This window comes from Spea bombifrons, chromosome 3 (genome assembly GCF_027358695.1).
Source record: "Spea bombifrons isolate aSpeBom1 chromosome 3, aSpeBom1.2.pri, whole genome shotgun sequence".
In the NCBI taxonomy this organism is placed as follows: domain Eukaryota; kingdom Metazoa; phylum Chordata; class Amphibia; order Anura; family Pelobatidae; genus Spea; species Spea bombifrons.
This window is the reverse complement of record NC_071089.1, coordinates 7,341,335-7,359,028: the sequence shown is the minus strand read 5'-3', so window position 1 is coordinate 7,359,028 and position 17,694 is coordinate 7,341,335. Positions and strand designations below refer to the sequence as shown.

Below are 17,694 nucleotides of genomic sequence, written 5' to 3'. Positions count from 1 at the left end.
TTGATTAATCAGAGTATTATTAGCAAACCCCCGACTTTTATGCACAACCACAAGGCACAATTCTTTAGAACACAGTGTATGGATGGGGGGGGCAGTAAGTATTCAGATGGTAAACGCCAATAACGGTTGGAAGCTACTTCGCTGTCACAAAGCTTAGATAATGCATAAGTCATCTATATATTTGCCATACATTTATTAACACACAACACCGCTACATACATGTTATATAGTACCACACAGTATTCTTTATAATTGTCAGTATAGAATGCGGCGTGGCTGTATGTACATAATGCACAGTCTCACTGTACCGTAGTAAATATTTTCACTATAGCTCGCTGAGCAAATATACAAAACAGATGCACCATCAACACATATCGTAAAACCATTACACCAACATGGGATGCAGTTTATACACTATAACACACATCTCTGGCTACCACCAGTATTTAATAAAGCCTTTAAATGACCGCTGTATGTATAGTACAAATGGCATTCTTTATACAGTGTGTATAGTGTAAACACTGCACAGCTTGCTCTATACAGGGTCTATACAGGGTCTATACAGGGTCTATACAGGGTCTATACAGGGTCTATACAGGGTCTATACAGGGTCTATACAGGGTCTATACAGGGTCTATACAGGGTCTATACAGGGTCTATACAGGGTCTATACAGGGTGGAAGGCTCCTGGCTCGCTCTATACACTGTACACGCCGCATATTACAGGGCTGCCCCCTCTCTCACTCACCGGGGCTCTTTTTCTCCTCCCGTTGCTGAGGGAATAGGAAATCCCGGACTGGTTTAAGGTCCTGGAAGCGGCAGAACTCCAGCAGAGTGCAGGCCATTTCCCTGACTCTGGTAGGTCAGAGTCCACCCTGTCCGCCTCACGGTACCGGCTCCGGGTTTCTGTCCAGCTGCTGAGCAGCTTCAGCGGAAGTGCGTCATCACAGTGAGCTGTCAGAGATCGCGCAGTCGCCACGAGCGCATGCGCATGCGCAGCCTTCTCTCTCCGCAGCAATCACGGAACAGGGAGCGCCTGGCATCTCCATAGCGACTGGTGAGTCACATGACAGGAGCCCGACCCACAGTCAGCCATTTTTCTTTCTGGAAAGTATTGCTATGTTGCTGGCATAACGGCCGTATCCATTATACAGTTATTTCGCACATCAGACAGGCGACTCATTGTAATATCACAGCATGGAGTTTGGCATTTTAACAATATCTGTTATGTAATTAAGTTCCATAGCCCATTTAAAACAGTGTTACCTGCTCCTCTTAACGTTGTGTTCCATGACCCCGTGGAAGTAGCAGCACTGCAGCTTGTGCTGTGCTGGTTGTGTGACTCTCAGTGTCTGTGTTGGTGCGAGTGTCTATTAGTGCATGTTAGTGTGAGTGTTATGTTTGTGTGTTGATTTTAGTGTCAGTGTCTGGGTGGGTGTGTCAACATCTGTGTGTGTGTTTTCTGCTCTCCCTCAGGTGAGTGCCGCGTTCCAGACTTTGTAAGTGTCAGAGTATGTTGGTGTGTGTCTGTCAGTATTTGTGTGTGTGTTAATGTGTCCTCTATTGTTTCCCTCTCTCTTCTCAGATGTCTTTCACTGCCCTAGCCTATGAAGTGTAACATTTTCATAAAAACAGGGATTTTGGTTTTTAATACTGTAAAAAGTATATTTTATGGTGGTCAATACAATTTATTCATCACAGTCAATAATACAGCAGCTATATACAATGTGAGAAATAAAGTTTATTTTCATTTAAACTGTAAAAGTGATTGTTTTGTCATTAAGTTGAATAGAGTATATAGTTGGGGTCTGGTTTGGTCCGCCAGGGCGCTTGACGCTTGGCACATGGGGGGGGGTTGTGTAGAAGCACTTTTTCTAGTAAAAATGGTAAAAATGGATCCTTTGCACTGAAGAGGCCACAATGGGTTCTTAAACACTGAGCTTCTGGTCGGTGGAGGGGGCCGTGTCTTTTTACCGCCATCCTCCCGGAAATACTTCACTGGATCTTCTCCTTGGGGGGGGGCCCTAGAAGATCCTCTTTAGAGTTCATCCTAGGAGGAAAGGAAGGGGCTGGATACCCCCCACGTGGTGAGTGCAGTCCCGAAAAAGGAAGATTGGAGACCTGACACCCACAATGGCCGCCCCGCTTGGAAGACCAACCATATTTTTGTTATGTCTTTAGATTTCCTTCTAAAGATTTGGTGTGCTTGGTTTAGGACCATAACTTTAAACATAGATTGATTGCACAATCCATACGGCTTTGGGTAAACACTCACAATTGCTAAGTAAATCCCAATGAAGTCACTGGCACTGAACACGTATTGTACGCATCTCCTTAACGCTCTCAAGTGAAGAAGAGCTCCGAGCTATGATGTCATGCTGTGGGAATGGCTTTACAAAGGTAGAGCTAGCCGCATTAGGGTCATGGTTAGCCATATGGGGGATGGGGTTAGCTGGAACAAAGGCAAGGCTAGCTCCAGAGACCATTACCTGGGTTGAGAGTGGGAGTTGAGTGGAGATTAGAGTGACCCGGAGACCCTGGGAGGCAATCCTTCAGCCAGCGACTCTGGGTCACACCGAAAGAGTTCCGTAGTGAATATACAACTGTCTTATTGTTTACGTCTAACTTAATTTTGCCTGCCCTTCCAGTTCCGTATTGGTCTAGGATCTGGTCACACTCTTGATATGAATTATTCTTAGATTTATTTGGCATTTAAACATGGGGCTGGGACTATATCGTGGCTAACATCACAATTGCGTAATGGCCTGAATAGATAAATTGAATTATTGTATAATTTGGAGTAACCTTGACGAATATTAAGCGAATCTGCCATGTTCCGCTTTCAGACGTAAGCCACGTTTAATACCTCTGGGGGATCATTAATCTTGATAGTGTTATAGTGCGTGCTGTTATGGGTATATATTGTTCTCCAGAGATATGATTCTTTATTGTGTCTGCACAGCTTCCCTCCGTGGGGCCTATTCATCAAAGTCATATTAACGTCACTAAATAGCAGTGATTTTACCGCGTCACTTTCCATTTAATCTGGTTTAGCCATCATTAATCGCCAGTTATGAGACATTCGTAAACTACATCTGGTTTGGGTAATATTTTGAATATTTTAGTTGAATGTGTATATAATAATACTATGATTTTTCAATGTCAATGAGAATATATAAGGTCTTAGAAAGGACAAAAATGTTGGACTTTCTTTTATTCTGTAAATTTCTTTATTCTGTAAACACAGCTAAATCTGTCAGTATTGTGCCACAAAATGTGGTGTTTAACAATGACCCGTCGTGAGCTTATTTTTTTCATCTTTGCAGCTAAAACCGATTGCTTGTTTCTCCTAGTCGAAACTCTGCTGAGGTGTGACCATGGGGGGCTAGCAAAGAGGCAATTGCTCCATCATCTTATTTTCTGGCCACCATCAGAACCAGGGGGAATGGGCAGGGTGTCTGGCATGCCTAAACTCTGCTCCTGTGACCCGGAGAACCAAAGACAGGGCAATTTTTCCATAGTCATACCTGGAATCTTTTGGGCCCCGGCTATCCAGAGCTTACCCTTGCGGGACGCAGCCAGGACTGCCCACTGATGTCAGTTGGCGGTCCCGTTGACGTCAGTGGGCGGGCCAGCTGACCTCTCAGGAAACACCCCCCATTTAAAGGACAAATGTGCGGACAGTATCAGGACCCCCCTTCCGTGACCAGGAGGATTGGGGTAATGTCCTGGAGAACCGAGGAAGCAGCACTTCTCCTGTAGTTCTCCAGGCCGAACCCGGAGAGTTCCCAGGTACGCCCATAGTCTAAGAGCCAAACCCGGAGAGTTCCCAGGTATGCCCATAGACTAAGAGCCAAACCCGGAGAGTTCCCAGGTACGCCCATAGACTAAGAGCCAAACCCGGAGAGTTCCCAGGTACGCCCATAGACTAAGAGCCAAACCTAGAGAGGTCCCAGGAATGGGTGGCAGATGCTGTGCCTCTGCCTCAAAACAGGTAACCTCAGGCTGGTTAAAAGAGTGATCTCTCCAACCGGTCCATTAACACTATGGAGGGCTGTGCAGAGCTGGCACACAGTCCTCCGCAGTTTCCTTCTGTGAAGTGCTTTGTTTAAAAATGTTGCGCCAGGAAATGGCATCATATCCCCACGCCAAGGACAGCGGCGCATAAGGGGCGGCAGGTGGCACTGCCCTGGATGTGACTTGCGGCAGCGCCAAAGGTAAGTGTTTCCTTGTCGGCTCTTGGGTGCTGCTCAATGGACTGGATACACGTGAGATCTTCTTCTCAGCTTCTGCCCAGCTGGCCTCTTTACACATAGGCTGCATTCCAGGGTACCATGTATGACATCATATCCCAACACACCACGAACTCCTTTCTTGTACCTCCATGAGCTCAATTTTATTGAGAGGCTAATAAAGTAGATACCTAAACCAACCTTTCTAACGCCTCACTTTTTCCCGAAGTACGCAGCAAATGTTATATAAAATCCCTCATTCTGAGTTGAAGAAAAGATTAATTACAGAGGAAAATGCACTGTCATAGCCCAGTCGTCTCACACGGAAGCATCAGCTGCGCATGGAGCTGCCAAAAAAAAAGGGAATAGGTGTCAAGGTCTGATTTTCAAACGTCAGCTTCTAGAACTCATGAATAAATCACTTGCCCCAGAACTGTGATCAAAGCCGGTAACTTGCAAATTTCGTGTATTTCACATCTAAAAAGGAAGAAAAAGCTAACAAAAGTCTTCATAAAATAAAAGAACAGAAGATCCGCAAAGATGATCAAATGTGAAAGGTTTTACAGGCTCGGGGAGCGTCGTTAATAATAAACAAGGGGGGGTTTTCCAGACACGGCAGGATTTGGCTTCTTTTCTATGAAGCAGTGAAGTTTCATTTACTAAAAGAAGAGAGACTGAATATTATTTATTTATAAAAGCTAAAACTTCTCTGCGCTATGCCGTTCCATGCGAAACTACAATAAAACCTTTAACATTAATCTTATCCAAAGTTTTTTTGGCATAAAAAAAAATGCATGTTTATAAATGAAATTGCACAAATAAAATATATTATTCTTGCTTAGTTACAAAATTGTATATCAATTGATCACAAAATAGTTCATAAGGTCGCATAAAAAGTCTCAGTAAAGCTCCATCCCCAGTCACACCCCTAACCACACCTCCAACCACACCCCCTAACGCCAAATTGTCAATCCCGAGCATATCTGAAATGCGTCCGTGTATATTGCTGGGTTTAAAGGGACACTCCAGCCATCGTATGCACTTACGATAGTTGAGTGGCCCCTTAGGGTACCGGGCGTATGCACGGCAAGAGCCCACGCTGATTTCAATTGGAGCACTTTCCTCTCACTGATTGGCTGAATCAAGCAGGGAATCAGTATCAAATATTGTCTGACTATAGAGGAGAATAGCTGCAGCTACAGGGCTGCAGCTTCTACCGCAGGAAACTGGGGGGGTTTAAAGTGTACTTTAATATACATTCTTCTTTAGCGCGGCTGTCAGGGACTTTAAACTGTCCCTTTAAGTCACCTGTTTTCAAACAGTGAATCCAAGTGAAGGGGCAAATTATGACAGCTTGCCAGTATATGAACTGCTCAGAAATATGATTTACCGCTTATATTAAAGGCAGTCTCTTGTGTTAAGAGCAGGAAGGCAATCTACGGGCTGCACCTGGATACGGAGATCTGAGATTCTCCGAAGGGAATTCGGCTTTTCACTGATGGATTATGGCTGTCAAATGTATTTGGTGAGATCGGCGTGGGGACGGCGGGGAATTATCACGCGCCCCGTCAGATTCACGGATATAAAGCAGCTGTCGGCGTCCGCTAACGTTTCCCCTGTGCACAACGTGCCTCATTTCAAGCATGGCAGTGCTTCTAAATAAACATGACTGGGAACTTCTCAGCGCAGGCTACGCGGAGCTCTCCCTCGCCTTTACCGGCTCTGTAAGGGGCGGAGTCATCCATAGATGAGGTGGGGCTAGGCACAAGATGGGCAGGGCTAGCCTTGGGCAAGGGCAGGGCTGGCCCTAGAAAGTATTAAATGGGTTGGGTGTGGGAGGGGAATTGGGCAGGGAGTGGGCGTGGTTACATGCCACTCCCCCGACCCAGCGTTAAAGGAGTCTTTGGGAAACAATGCATCACAAGTCTTGGAATTTAAGGAGATGGGGAGAACAGCGCAAATACACTCAGGAAATTCAACAGGTTGTCCTTAAACCCATTAAAGACAATGCATCGTGAGCCTTTACATGTACGGGCTTTGTCGTGAAAGGGTTAAAATAAATTGGGCATTGAGGCCCCTTTTAATAATCAAAAAACTGGTGATAACCTGGCAGATATGTGTATGAATGTGTGTGTGTATATATATATAAAAATACACACATATATATATATATATATATATATATAAATACACACACACACATATATATATATTGATATGTATATACAGTATATATATACATGTGTATGTATGTGTAAAAGGTATATCATGTTCTGTGATGGCTGGGTGGAGACAGGGTAAGCACTTGCTTACATTCAGTTCCCAAAATTCATATAAGTGATGACAGTTTCCAAGGAAACAAGAAATCTCGGGGAAACCGCGGATCTTGGTGCGTTTGTATATCCGTGTACACTTTGTTTATACGGCTTCACTGTTACAATTATAACACGCTAGAATTGACATATACTGGGTGCAAAGACACATCTGGAGAAAAAAAAAGGAACTTACCCGCAGAGCTTGCAATTACAGGTATAAAGGACTCGCTACATGGAATGCAAGTTATCAAAGTGGCAGCTCCTTAAAGTCTACCTAAATAAAACAGCAAATATATGATTAAATTTGAATTGAGTTAAAAATAACCAGTTTCATGTTTGTTACAGATTCTTAAATGGCTACCTCTCATGCTACTACTACTATTTATTATTATTACTATTATTATTACTATTGTTATTATTTGTATAGCTGCAATCCGTCCCGAATTCGGGTGTCATCATCCCATGTAATAGCTGTGCTTGATGATCACAGTAGTCATGTGACCTACAGAGCATACTATTGGTTCGTGCAGTGGGGACCGATGAGTGCACACTCCTACTTGCCCATGATGTTTTACCCCAGCACAGGGGAAACTCACCCCGGATTTTAAATCACCTTAACCCTTTACGTTCCATTTCATTGGGTCGCGGAACTTTCTCCGCATGAAACGGTGGCTGCATATTATTCTGACGTCACCATGGGGAGCTAATTGTAGTTTTAAAGACCAGATATCAGCACTGAAAAGGGGAAATAATACTCAACCTGTACAAATTATATTCATTGACATTGGCACGACCTTGGCGGACAGACTGACATAATTAAGGGCAAAGTCATGATTAGCAATAATGAAAATGTTCTTAATATATTAACATTCGAATATCTTTAGCATGATGCACAAATAAATGCAATACGTAAACATTTAACAAAAATGCACAACAACAAAAAATCACAAATGTATAAATTACTCAGCTGCTCAGATTCTGCTTCATCCAATATATTTACTGCTATGTATAGTTTTTATACTAAGCATTTTTGTGTCCGTGGCTGCAGTTTCCAGGAACATTCCAGAACATTCAAAGTCACACCGCTAACTGAACAAAAATCACAACATAGTCTTCAAAAATAAATGCGTGAAAAAAATTATAATAATAATTTTACAATTATAAATATTTTTTGAGGGTAATAGAAAATTTATCGGAATTACCAACCTTTATACATTATACTACGCTTTATGATTCATTACCGCTAATTCTGGAAAATGGAGCATTGGGAAACCGATACATCTTCTATTTTTTAGTTTTATGTTGCTTTTGCATGTTATAATTCGCCGTTTTAGATTTTTTTTTAAACTTTTTTATATCGTTTCCGAATTTCAAATTTCAGGTGTTGAACGGAATTTTTTTTCCCTGCACTCACTTAGGGATCCATAAAAAAAAAAAAAAAATTTAAAAAACCCTATGTATTTCATATTTTGTAAAGATTCAACTAGAATTTAAGAATTTTAAAAAGTTAAGAATCTTGTTAGTTCCATCGATGACCGAGGCAGCTATTGGCCGAAGTCCGATCAATCTTTTTTACGGACACCCCTAGGTGGTGTATGAGAGTCATGTCTGGGATAAACCGCCACTCATTGTGAGCACTTGCTAAACTCAGGGAGGATCCATTCTAGATTAACCCCTTCATGTCTAGCAGACCTCATGGGGATTACGATTGCCGGAGTGCCCCTTTAACCATAATTTCCCTTTTTTCCTCATGGTTGGCGTACCGACACAAATCCTATATTGCCTTTTTGGGGTCCTATGAGAAATTCTATCGATGAATTTTTTTAACTGTCCAGTCCATCATATAGTATGAATAACATACTACAAATAAAACATTAAAAAGTAAATAATAATAATAAAAATTAAGTTCAACACATACCCAGAATAAAAAACACCCCACATAAATATGTTATGGCCAATATGCTTCCGTACATAATATATATTTTTTAAAAGAAATATAGAATTTGATGGCAGATAATATTAATTATTAATTAATTTTAATATTAATATTTGTAGTGGGAGGGCTACATAATGTTAGCAAATTTTATCCTTTTTGCATTTTTTCATTTCTAATTTTCAATTTATTAAAACTTTTTTTTTTTTTACTAGAGATTTTTTTGGCTCTGTTTAAACCTTAAGGGACACTCCTGTCACCGGATCAGGGACTGTATACGTGTCTTTTTAATATTACTTCAATCGATATTCGTGTTTTCTTTTTTCCTGACAGATTGAGAAATGTTTCTCGCTCTGCTCACACAGAGATAAGACAGCGGGGCTCTATAATGCTTACAATCTGATAGAGATGAGTGCGATCAAAGAGACGGGCTTAAAAGCCCTTACAATCCTGATTGCGATGTGTGTGATCAGCCAGCAGGGGGGGATCTGAGATGCCAGCGGAACTGATGCTTTTTAGAAGGGAATTCCCAAACATCCACACAATGAACGTATACCAGTTTACCGGTGCTTGCACCCAATGCCCGCGTACCTAAGCTGTTAGCACCCAGCCAGTGCTGCTAAACCTGCATCACACGCTGTGCCATCCTATTGCGTTCTGGACGCATAGTAGGTTTTTATACACAACTGTATTTACACGTCTTATAGTAATAGTGATATATGTATGCAAAAGGAGGTTAAAGCTTTTATTCAAGGATACCATAACCTTTGTGGCCCTGCTTACGCTTGCACTACTGTCTCTGACCTTCCACATCTTTGACGTATGATTGCCCGTCTAGTCCTCCTTCCTTTTCCTCATTTCCCCCTTGACCATGTTACTGTAGTGCCTTCTGCTTCCAGCTCCGTGAGTCTTCTGCTTCCAGCTCCGTGAGTCTTCTGCTTCCAGCTCTGTTGGGTTCCTGTCGGGGTTCCTGCAATGGCTTTAGCCCGCTGCTCCTGTTCTAAGCTCCATACTAGACCCTGAGGCTACCTTTCGTCTCTGAAGGGCTCCTGTGTCTGCTCTAAGCGTCCTGTTGGGTTCTCGGACATGGTCCCCCTGCCCTGCAGAGTTCCTTCTGTGAAACCTCCATGGCTCTCAGAATGTGGTCCAGTTTGTGACAGTCTAAAAGACAGCATCTCTGGCCAAAGGAGCATTAAGTAGGTGACATGAGCCAGGGGTTTGTTATTATATCAGTGGCTTATTGATGTGGAAAATTGGCGCCAAGAATGGATAAACTCCATAATATAAATGCACATACTAATATGACGGATCAATAATCTACCAACGCATATATTGTTTTAAGGCTAATAAGCTCTGCATTGAGCAGACGGATCCCCCGGATGTGTAACCGGGAATGTTTTTGCGTATATTGTGTATTAAGCCGTGCAAGCTTCTAATCATTCATAAAGCTCCGCGTCCAAGGACAAATCTGCAATTTTCCAGTAATCGTTCCTCGTGCTGATCAGACATCTGTTAAGGGAAAGATTTTTTCCGAGAGCAGAAATATAGAGGGTTGCTGATCCCATCTGGAGTAAATACATCCTGTACACTGTTCAATTACCACCCCGACAGGGCGTAAATGCCATGCGCGGCTATCAATGCAGGTATATCAGGAGCACGCCACTCTAAATAGCTGCTGGCAGATTGTCCGCGCTTCAAGCCCCGAGATTATGATACGCTGTGGCTTTTAGTCCGGAGCGGAGAAGATCTCACTCGGAATATCGGTGACCTTGAACAGGTTGAGCTCAGATTAATTCTGCAATGAGGATTAGAGATCGGCTGCTGGGAAACTACAGTTCCCATGATGCTCAGCTAGCATTCTATAAGGGAGACCTCTAGGGTTTAAACGGGGGAGCATTATGGGAATTGCAGTTTCACAACAAGAAATTAGTTTTAACTGTAATTGGTAATTCTAATCCAAACAAAAGTGCTAAGGAAAAGGACTAAATTATCGTAATCATTTATTTACTCTGTGATACGTTTGAGAATTTACCAGCATAACGTAACCTTTTAACAAACCGAATAAATAATAAATAGAACTGGCCACCATCCCTGGATATTGTGTAATTCAGAGAAATGCATTGTTGCGTTCTGAGAAGGCGTCACACACATCTGTTACTCCATCAGTAAATGGGCTTTGGATGACTGTGGTTGAGTATCTGGTCTTTGGGTGGGATTTTAGGAGTCGCTCTCCGACGGGCGGACTGCCGGCCAAGGCTGGTACTTCTGATCCATGGGCTTTACTTCCCCAAACCTTTGATGCCAGGAGGAGACCGAACACCCCAAACCGGAGATACAAAAAAGCGCTGCAGCTCATCTTCTCCTTCTTCTACTTCTCCTGAACATAAAGAGGAGTTATCTGCACAATATACATCGATTTCTTCCAGCCCATCTGATTAACTGTTTAGAAGGACTGCTGCAGGGTACAGCACACCTAACAACTCATTCGCGCATGGGGAGTGGACGTTAGTATACAGGTAGATCGAAATACATGAAGTCGTAATCCCTTGTTTGGATCCTTCTAGATCTCATCAGTTTAGGACGGTGATTTTTTTTAATAATTATTACTTGCAACAATAGTGCGAGCAATTAATACAAATAAAATACAACAAGTCCAGTCCAACAACAAAGCCTGCTGGGAGAGAAAGAAAGAGAACAGAACGCGGTTTTATATCCCGCAATCATGCATTCTTCACTGTCTCCATAGGAGAGCAGCACCCAGCAGAGTAAGTTGTAAGCCAGGGAACAGTAAAACAATTAGAATAGCATCGGCCGCGCGATATCACACCTCATCTGCCGTCCTCTGTAGGGGATCGGAGGACGAGACGGACTAGCCGCATAGGAACCGTCTCCAGAAGTCTTCTCTTAAATGATCGAAGGTGTTGTGTTTTATGCAACTGATGCCACCTCTGATCCTTCGCCGCTTCTCATCAAAGGAGCCGCCGTATAGCCATTCACAAAACCGTCGAGGCGGAAGCCATTGCTGGAATTCATTCAAATACAGAAATGTTGGTGAAGATCGGGGAGGAAACACATATCTCCATAATGTCTTTAAAGGGGCAGTGAAGCCACGGGTCCACTCGTACAAAATAGAGGGGGTAACCTATGAACTACAGGCTTGTTAACGGCTCTTATGGGGGTTCTTATGAGACCCCAACTTCCCCGCCTTGAGCACACATGGCGATAGGTTTCTGTGTCTTAAAAAATATTTTATTTTAAAAAAAACATTAATAAATCCATATCCAGCCATCTCCACGCTTATGTCTGTTTGTCCTTGGTTGGGAACTTGGTACCATGGCAGTGTCATCTCCTAGGGTGGAAATCATTATTCATAAAATAATAAATTGGTATATTTTACTGTTTCCCGATTGCGGATTTTGTTTTGGGGTAAAATGCAACAAATTCTAGACTCAAACTATAGGAAAGGAATAGTTGTGGTCTATTGGTTTTGGATGGTAACACCAACATGGCCGTGGCAGGGTACTCTGCAGTCGGTGGGTTGTAGGATGCACAAATGATGATGCGAGAGATGGTTGCCAAGCAACGACAGCCTTTTTTTTTCTAAGTTTAGATGAATATGGATCAGTCATCGCCGATGCATTTACGCCAACAAATGACAAACTTCATTCTACTCTCCGATATCAAACATGTCAAAACTCAGATGTTATGGATTCATTGAAAAAAATCAGATATAAAATGTAGCGGTAAAAAAAATTCTAAATAAATGTAAAAAAATAAATTACCTTGTAAACCGATTAATAAAAAAACACGAAATCAGCAGCACGGATTCTGTGCTGAAAATGAATAAAATTCAGATAAATTATTTCTGATACTGTTCACTAAAAATATTCAAAAATTAGTATATTAACTAAAATAATACTAACTATACGTGAAAATAATTCCAGAGAAACTGGATTTCCCGGGGATAAACGAACGAATGAATGGATGAGTGCTAATAGGTTGTTGCCATAGCACCTGAAAAAACCTTTGTGTCTTTTTCACGCGATTAACCCATCAGAGGAAAGAATAAACTAATATTTATTGGAGTGCAATTAATATTTTGTCTCAAGGAATACCCCTTTTTTTTACCCCATTTTATTTTGGAAGGATTTTTGCTGATAAAAAGGGTTAATTCTAATTTCCCGTGAAATCCAGCGCCAGTTGATGTCATTTTACAACTAATGTGCCGCGCGGATCGTTTGATCTCCTGCCATATCAGCAGCTGGATGATAAGTCAACTAATATTTCTGTTATTACCGCGTCCATTCGCGGTAAAAAAATCCGAGAAGCAACAATAGCGTTTGGGTTTATTGCCGGTTCAGACTTTTTTTTTTTGCCTGCCGCTTTATAACGAGAACAAAACGTTTGCCAGAAGAAAAGGCTTCGTGTTATCCAAGCATATAATCATGTTACTCATCATAGAATAATCATGCTCTAATCATCTTAACACTTAATCACGCCAACAAAAAGTGAAATGACTAAATTAAGTGCATTTCTATTAACGGTGAGAAGCGTATTTTAGTGTGCATTAACCCTTTATGGAGAAGAAGGGTAATCGGCCCCAGATTGGTCTAAGGTGAAGAACGGATTCTCAGCATCCCTTAAAAAGGGGATTATCTTGAATGTATAGAGTGGGAGCTGGAAGGTTTCTTTACTACCTCCTACATTTTACAGTTTTTTACCCTAAATAAATCTGGTAATGGGGTTTATAGATTCCGACAACCCATATGTATTAGAAGCCCACCCTATGCTTTGTTAAAGTTGCCATTGTAAAAGTCACTTCGGCTTCTACCAAATTCTATACGCTTTATTGTATGGGTCTACCGCTAGACTGTAAGCTCTATGGGGCAGGGACTTCCTTCCCTAACGTATTCATACCTATTGTACCCCGATCTGTAGACCACTGTACTTATTATACTTCCGGTTTATTACACAATAAACTGTAGAGCGCTGAGCGCATCAGATAGCACTTAATAAATTAGAATATACATACCTGCAAACTGTCACGACATTTCACCAACATTCCTGTACAAAATCAATTGCCCTTTAAACCTTCTCTTCTCAATATGTGGCACTGGAGGAAGGTTAATGTTAAGTACCAGGCTCTCGCTCTTCCACATTTAGCTCGGAATGGATTAAAAGGCCAAGCCATTTCGTAATATCCCCTAAAGCTCATTATATACCCCCGACCCCCCCCCCCCCTCCGCAGAGAATTCCAAGTAGACAGACTTTTAGCGTTATTGATTCTGGCCAGCTGCCCCCCCCCATCCCATCCACTCCTTTTTGTAATTGATACTAATCCCAGAGTGAGGTGTCCTATATCCGTGATGGTTAAGTTAACCTCTTCGTTTCCAGTAAGGACGGGGTAATTCTGCTCTCGCTGGAGTTTTGTATATTATTTATGAGGCTGTAATATAGTATGCAGGGAATCCCGCGGCAATGCTGGGGCTGATGATTTGTTATGTAAAAGGAAAATGAATCAATTTTGATTTTTTTTTTGTAGTTTTGTAATTTTGTAGTAAAGTCCACTCAATTCGTTCTTGTTGTAATCGTTTTTTTTCTCTTTCATCAAAAACAATATATGATTATTGAAACAGAAGAATTAAATCTACCTTCCTGCAGTAATGTTATCATCAGAGGCTCAGGGAACAATATATAAGGGCCATAAGCTCCATGGGGCAAGAGGGGCCGCAAGGTTCCCGAAGCGACCCCTTTGACCCTGTCCCAGAAGCCAAGCACCACAGTTACAGCTCAGCAATATAGATCAATGTAAGCAAAACGGTCACGAGTCGCTTGCCTTTGGTCTACAACCATCATGAGATAAGCTGTAAACACATATCGTATGTTAAACGGACTCATTCGGAAGCGGAGACTACTTATAGAGCTGAATCGGCATCTTCAGGGTGGGACTTTTAGGCCCGTGGCTGCTAAATGACGCACCTGCAGCCGCCGGCTGGATACGGGCAGCTGCACAATACATTTGCATAGTCTAGCAGCGTTTGGCCATTCATATCGAGACGGCGGCCGCAGACTTCAGGACCCAGTATGTCGCTGGACTGGCATTAAGGGTCATGGTGAGGTATGGGGGCACTATGGGCCAGTGACCCCCTAGGCATTTGCCAGCTATGGCAGATGGCCGGTCCGGGTCTGCTCATCTTCACTACATTGGGTCATTCTGGTGGAGTGACTTTAACACGTTTGGACTGATTCAGACAAACATTCGGAAAATATTCCGAAATGCAAGCCTCTCGAGGATTAAAAACAGGAATTGTTGGTCTCGCCTTAGATTCAGGAGCCGTACGCCGATCCCGCGCATGTTTAATACCCTCACTGTCTGATCATAAGTGAAATAGGAAAGGAAAAGGGGGTGAATACAATAACTAAAACTTCATTGTCCGGTTATTTCGTTCTTAATTAATAAATGGGGATTGCATTCAAGCCGTCGGTCACTTTCTTTGAGGATGTAGATTTGCCACCAGTTAAAGGGTCATCTTCAAAGCAGGGGGAAAGAACAGAACATTCAGCGTCTTCATCAGAATGCAATTGCTATCTGGCTCAGAGTTGAAAGACAATTACTAAGGAGGAGAGCAGGGCAGGCACCTTTAATTATATGGAATTACACCAAGCAATCTCATCATAATAAAGTACAGGTAAGAGCCTACACGTCTCCGAATAGCCCTGGGTAAATCCTTTTAACAGCCCCTCGTTCCTATGAAGACATTGGGTTCTTTTTTTGGGATCTATCAGAAATGTCAGTCTCGTTCAGCCCTTTTCTATATATATCCTCAAATCAATGAAATAAAACGCATCTATGCATTATTATATATAATGAGATCGCAGGAGCTGATCTGGAGACCCAGGGCAGCAGCTGTTCCTCTGGAGACTCCGAGTCAAACCTGGCGGATTCCAAGATATGGAGAAAGCTACGAATATCTGGAAATTCCCAGTAACTGGTGATTTTGGAACAGTTGGTATGGACTTTAGCAGCAGGAGTCCCCGTACGGGTGCAAGCAGCTAAATGCATGTATTTGTTTCAGAGCTCTTAGTATTAAACCCAATTTTTGGTGAATTTTAGGGAATTGACAAAGGAGAATATGGGCAGGGAGGGGATTGTCACGATCGCAGCTTCTAGAGTAACGACATTAATCCATTAAAATCTCCTACAGCTCCTGTTTTCTGAGTTTTCACGTCCGTGTCATTTTACTTGGATGTATTTGGTGTAAAATGATTCGCTCAGGGCCATAAGACTTGTACCTATAATAACTAATGTGTTCAACTCATTTCAATATTGTGGTCAATGTTTGTAGGTCATGGCTTCAGTGCCTCTAAAATAATTCAGAGGCTCGCCGGAATGCTGCAAGGCCTGTAGAGACCCAATAGACCCTAGGAGAGAAGCGGGAGAACGAAGACATGATCAAAACATTTAAGTATGTCAAAGGATTGCAATTGTTATGTTTCAAAGGGGATGAAACGTTAGGACAATAGGTCATAGAGGGTCGGAGGCATGCCAGGAATGGCCATTGGGCACATCAGGCCAATGCCCAGTTGGCCGTTGGCCAGTGGCGCCCCATACGCACCCGACCCTGCCACTCCAGCTGGACGCACCCAGCCGTACGCTACACAAGCATAAATATGGCAGCCGCGCATATCCAGCCACTGCCCTCACTTACGGCATCAGGGGGCACGTTGCCAGCCTGACTCTGGTCGGGGGGTTATAAGTAATATATAGAACCTTGGTGTTCTATGGATGGTTTGATTCTAATGCAACCTGCATCCACTGGAACTTTCCAGAGCTGGTCCTCGGAGGTGTCCTTTTGCCTGGAGTGAGATTAAAGTGGGGAGGTGTGGTCAGTCACAGGTGACCATTCACAGGACGGACATGGGCGGGGAGTGGGAGGGACCAGGCGGCACGCCTTCCCAATATTCAGCTTGGGTTCTCAGGTACGATGATTCTGGAGAGTGAAGAAAGGCTGGCTATGCCTGGAGTGGCGGCAGATGTGATGTCATCTGGAAAATATAACTCTTTATAAGTTAAAGGGAACAGTAAATAAAATAATAAGTGATAGATGGCTTTCAGCACTGTGTTCAATGATAGTTTTTATCTGCGATGTGACCGTTCCTCTTTAATGAAATTAGAACCAATCAAACAATATTACTTTCTAGACGTTCAGCCTCGATGTTGGAAGCTCTCTGCCTCCGTAGCGTCTTCGCAATGTAATCAGTATCCAGACCTGAAGCCTGGCAAGACTCAGCGGTTATCACCGGCCCGCATTTATTTGGAGTCAGTCTCATCGATTTTAAGCTGCATCCAGTATCATTAAAGACGTCGTCCTAAGACGTAAAAGCCAATTTAAGGTCCAGATTCCTAGATCGTCATCGGTCACATTTTTGGGGCTTTTGGAGCACGGAGCTAAATGCCTAATAAAAGAGCCTACAGGGGGGAAATGAAAACTACTCAATACCCATAAAAATACATATAATATAATATAATAATTATAGTATTACGGATGATCAGTGGTGCAGACACAGGCAGTGGCATGGTACAAGGTGTCCACTACCGTAAGACTAAGACGAAATACACTGCTATGGAAGCCGAGGTCCATGCCATAGACATATGAACAAAAAAGAATGGGGATGATAAAACATGAGCATATCTGCCAAATGTCCCGTTTTAGGAGGGACATTCCCTCATTGAGGCCCAAGTTCTTTTGAGGCCCTGAAGGCTTCTTGGTGCACATGGGTCCTCTGATGGCATTAATGACATCATCATACCTCCCAGGTATCCCACCTTAGGATGGACAGTCTCTCTTTTGGATCCAAATCCCTCTTTCGTAGGAGCTCAAGATGTTTGGTGTCTATGATAGCGTTCTAGAATCCTAACAGCACCCCCTTAAACAAACATCTGCAGTTTGACGTCAGGAATTATGACACGTGGATGATGACACAGGAGCCAAAGTTGCTTGTCGGTTACATTTTCTATCCGGCGTCTCCTGGCTATTCCATGACGTTAAGCTGATACAAATGAATTATGGGTCCCTTTTGAATTCACGGGTTGTTAATTGGATTTCCCGTGCGATTAAAAAAGCACCCTAGAGCGTGGGTAATCATTAGCAAGTGTCAGACACTCACCTTGTCTCTTCGCTCGTACATAAATCATACGTTGAGTTCTCTAGAG

At 42.7% G+C, this 17,694-nt stretch overlaps 1 protein-coding gene across 3 annotated transcripts in view; it reads right to left on the bottom strand.

Moving 5' to 3' along the window:
- RAB3GAP2 (RAB3 GTPase activating non-catalytic protein subunit 2) overlaps window positions 1–940 on the bottom strand; it is a 28,676-nt gene extending 27,736 nt beyond the window's left edge. For all 3 annotated transcript variants that reach the window (XM_053459652.1, XM_053459651.1, XM_053459653.1), the window contains exon 1: window positions 749–940. In XM_053459652.1, the coding sequence (XP_053315627.1) occupies window positions 749–845 (97 nt within the window). In that variant the 5' untranslated portion in view covers window positions 846–940. The remainder of the gene's footprint in view (window positions 1–748) is intronic.
- Window positions 941–17,694: the final 16,754 nt, after the last annotated feature.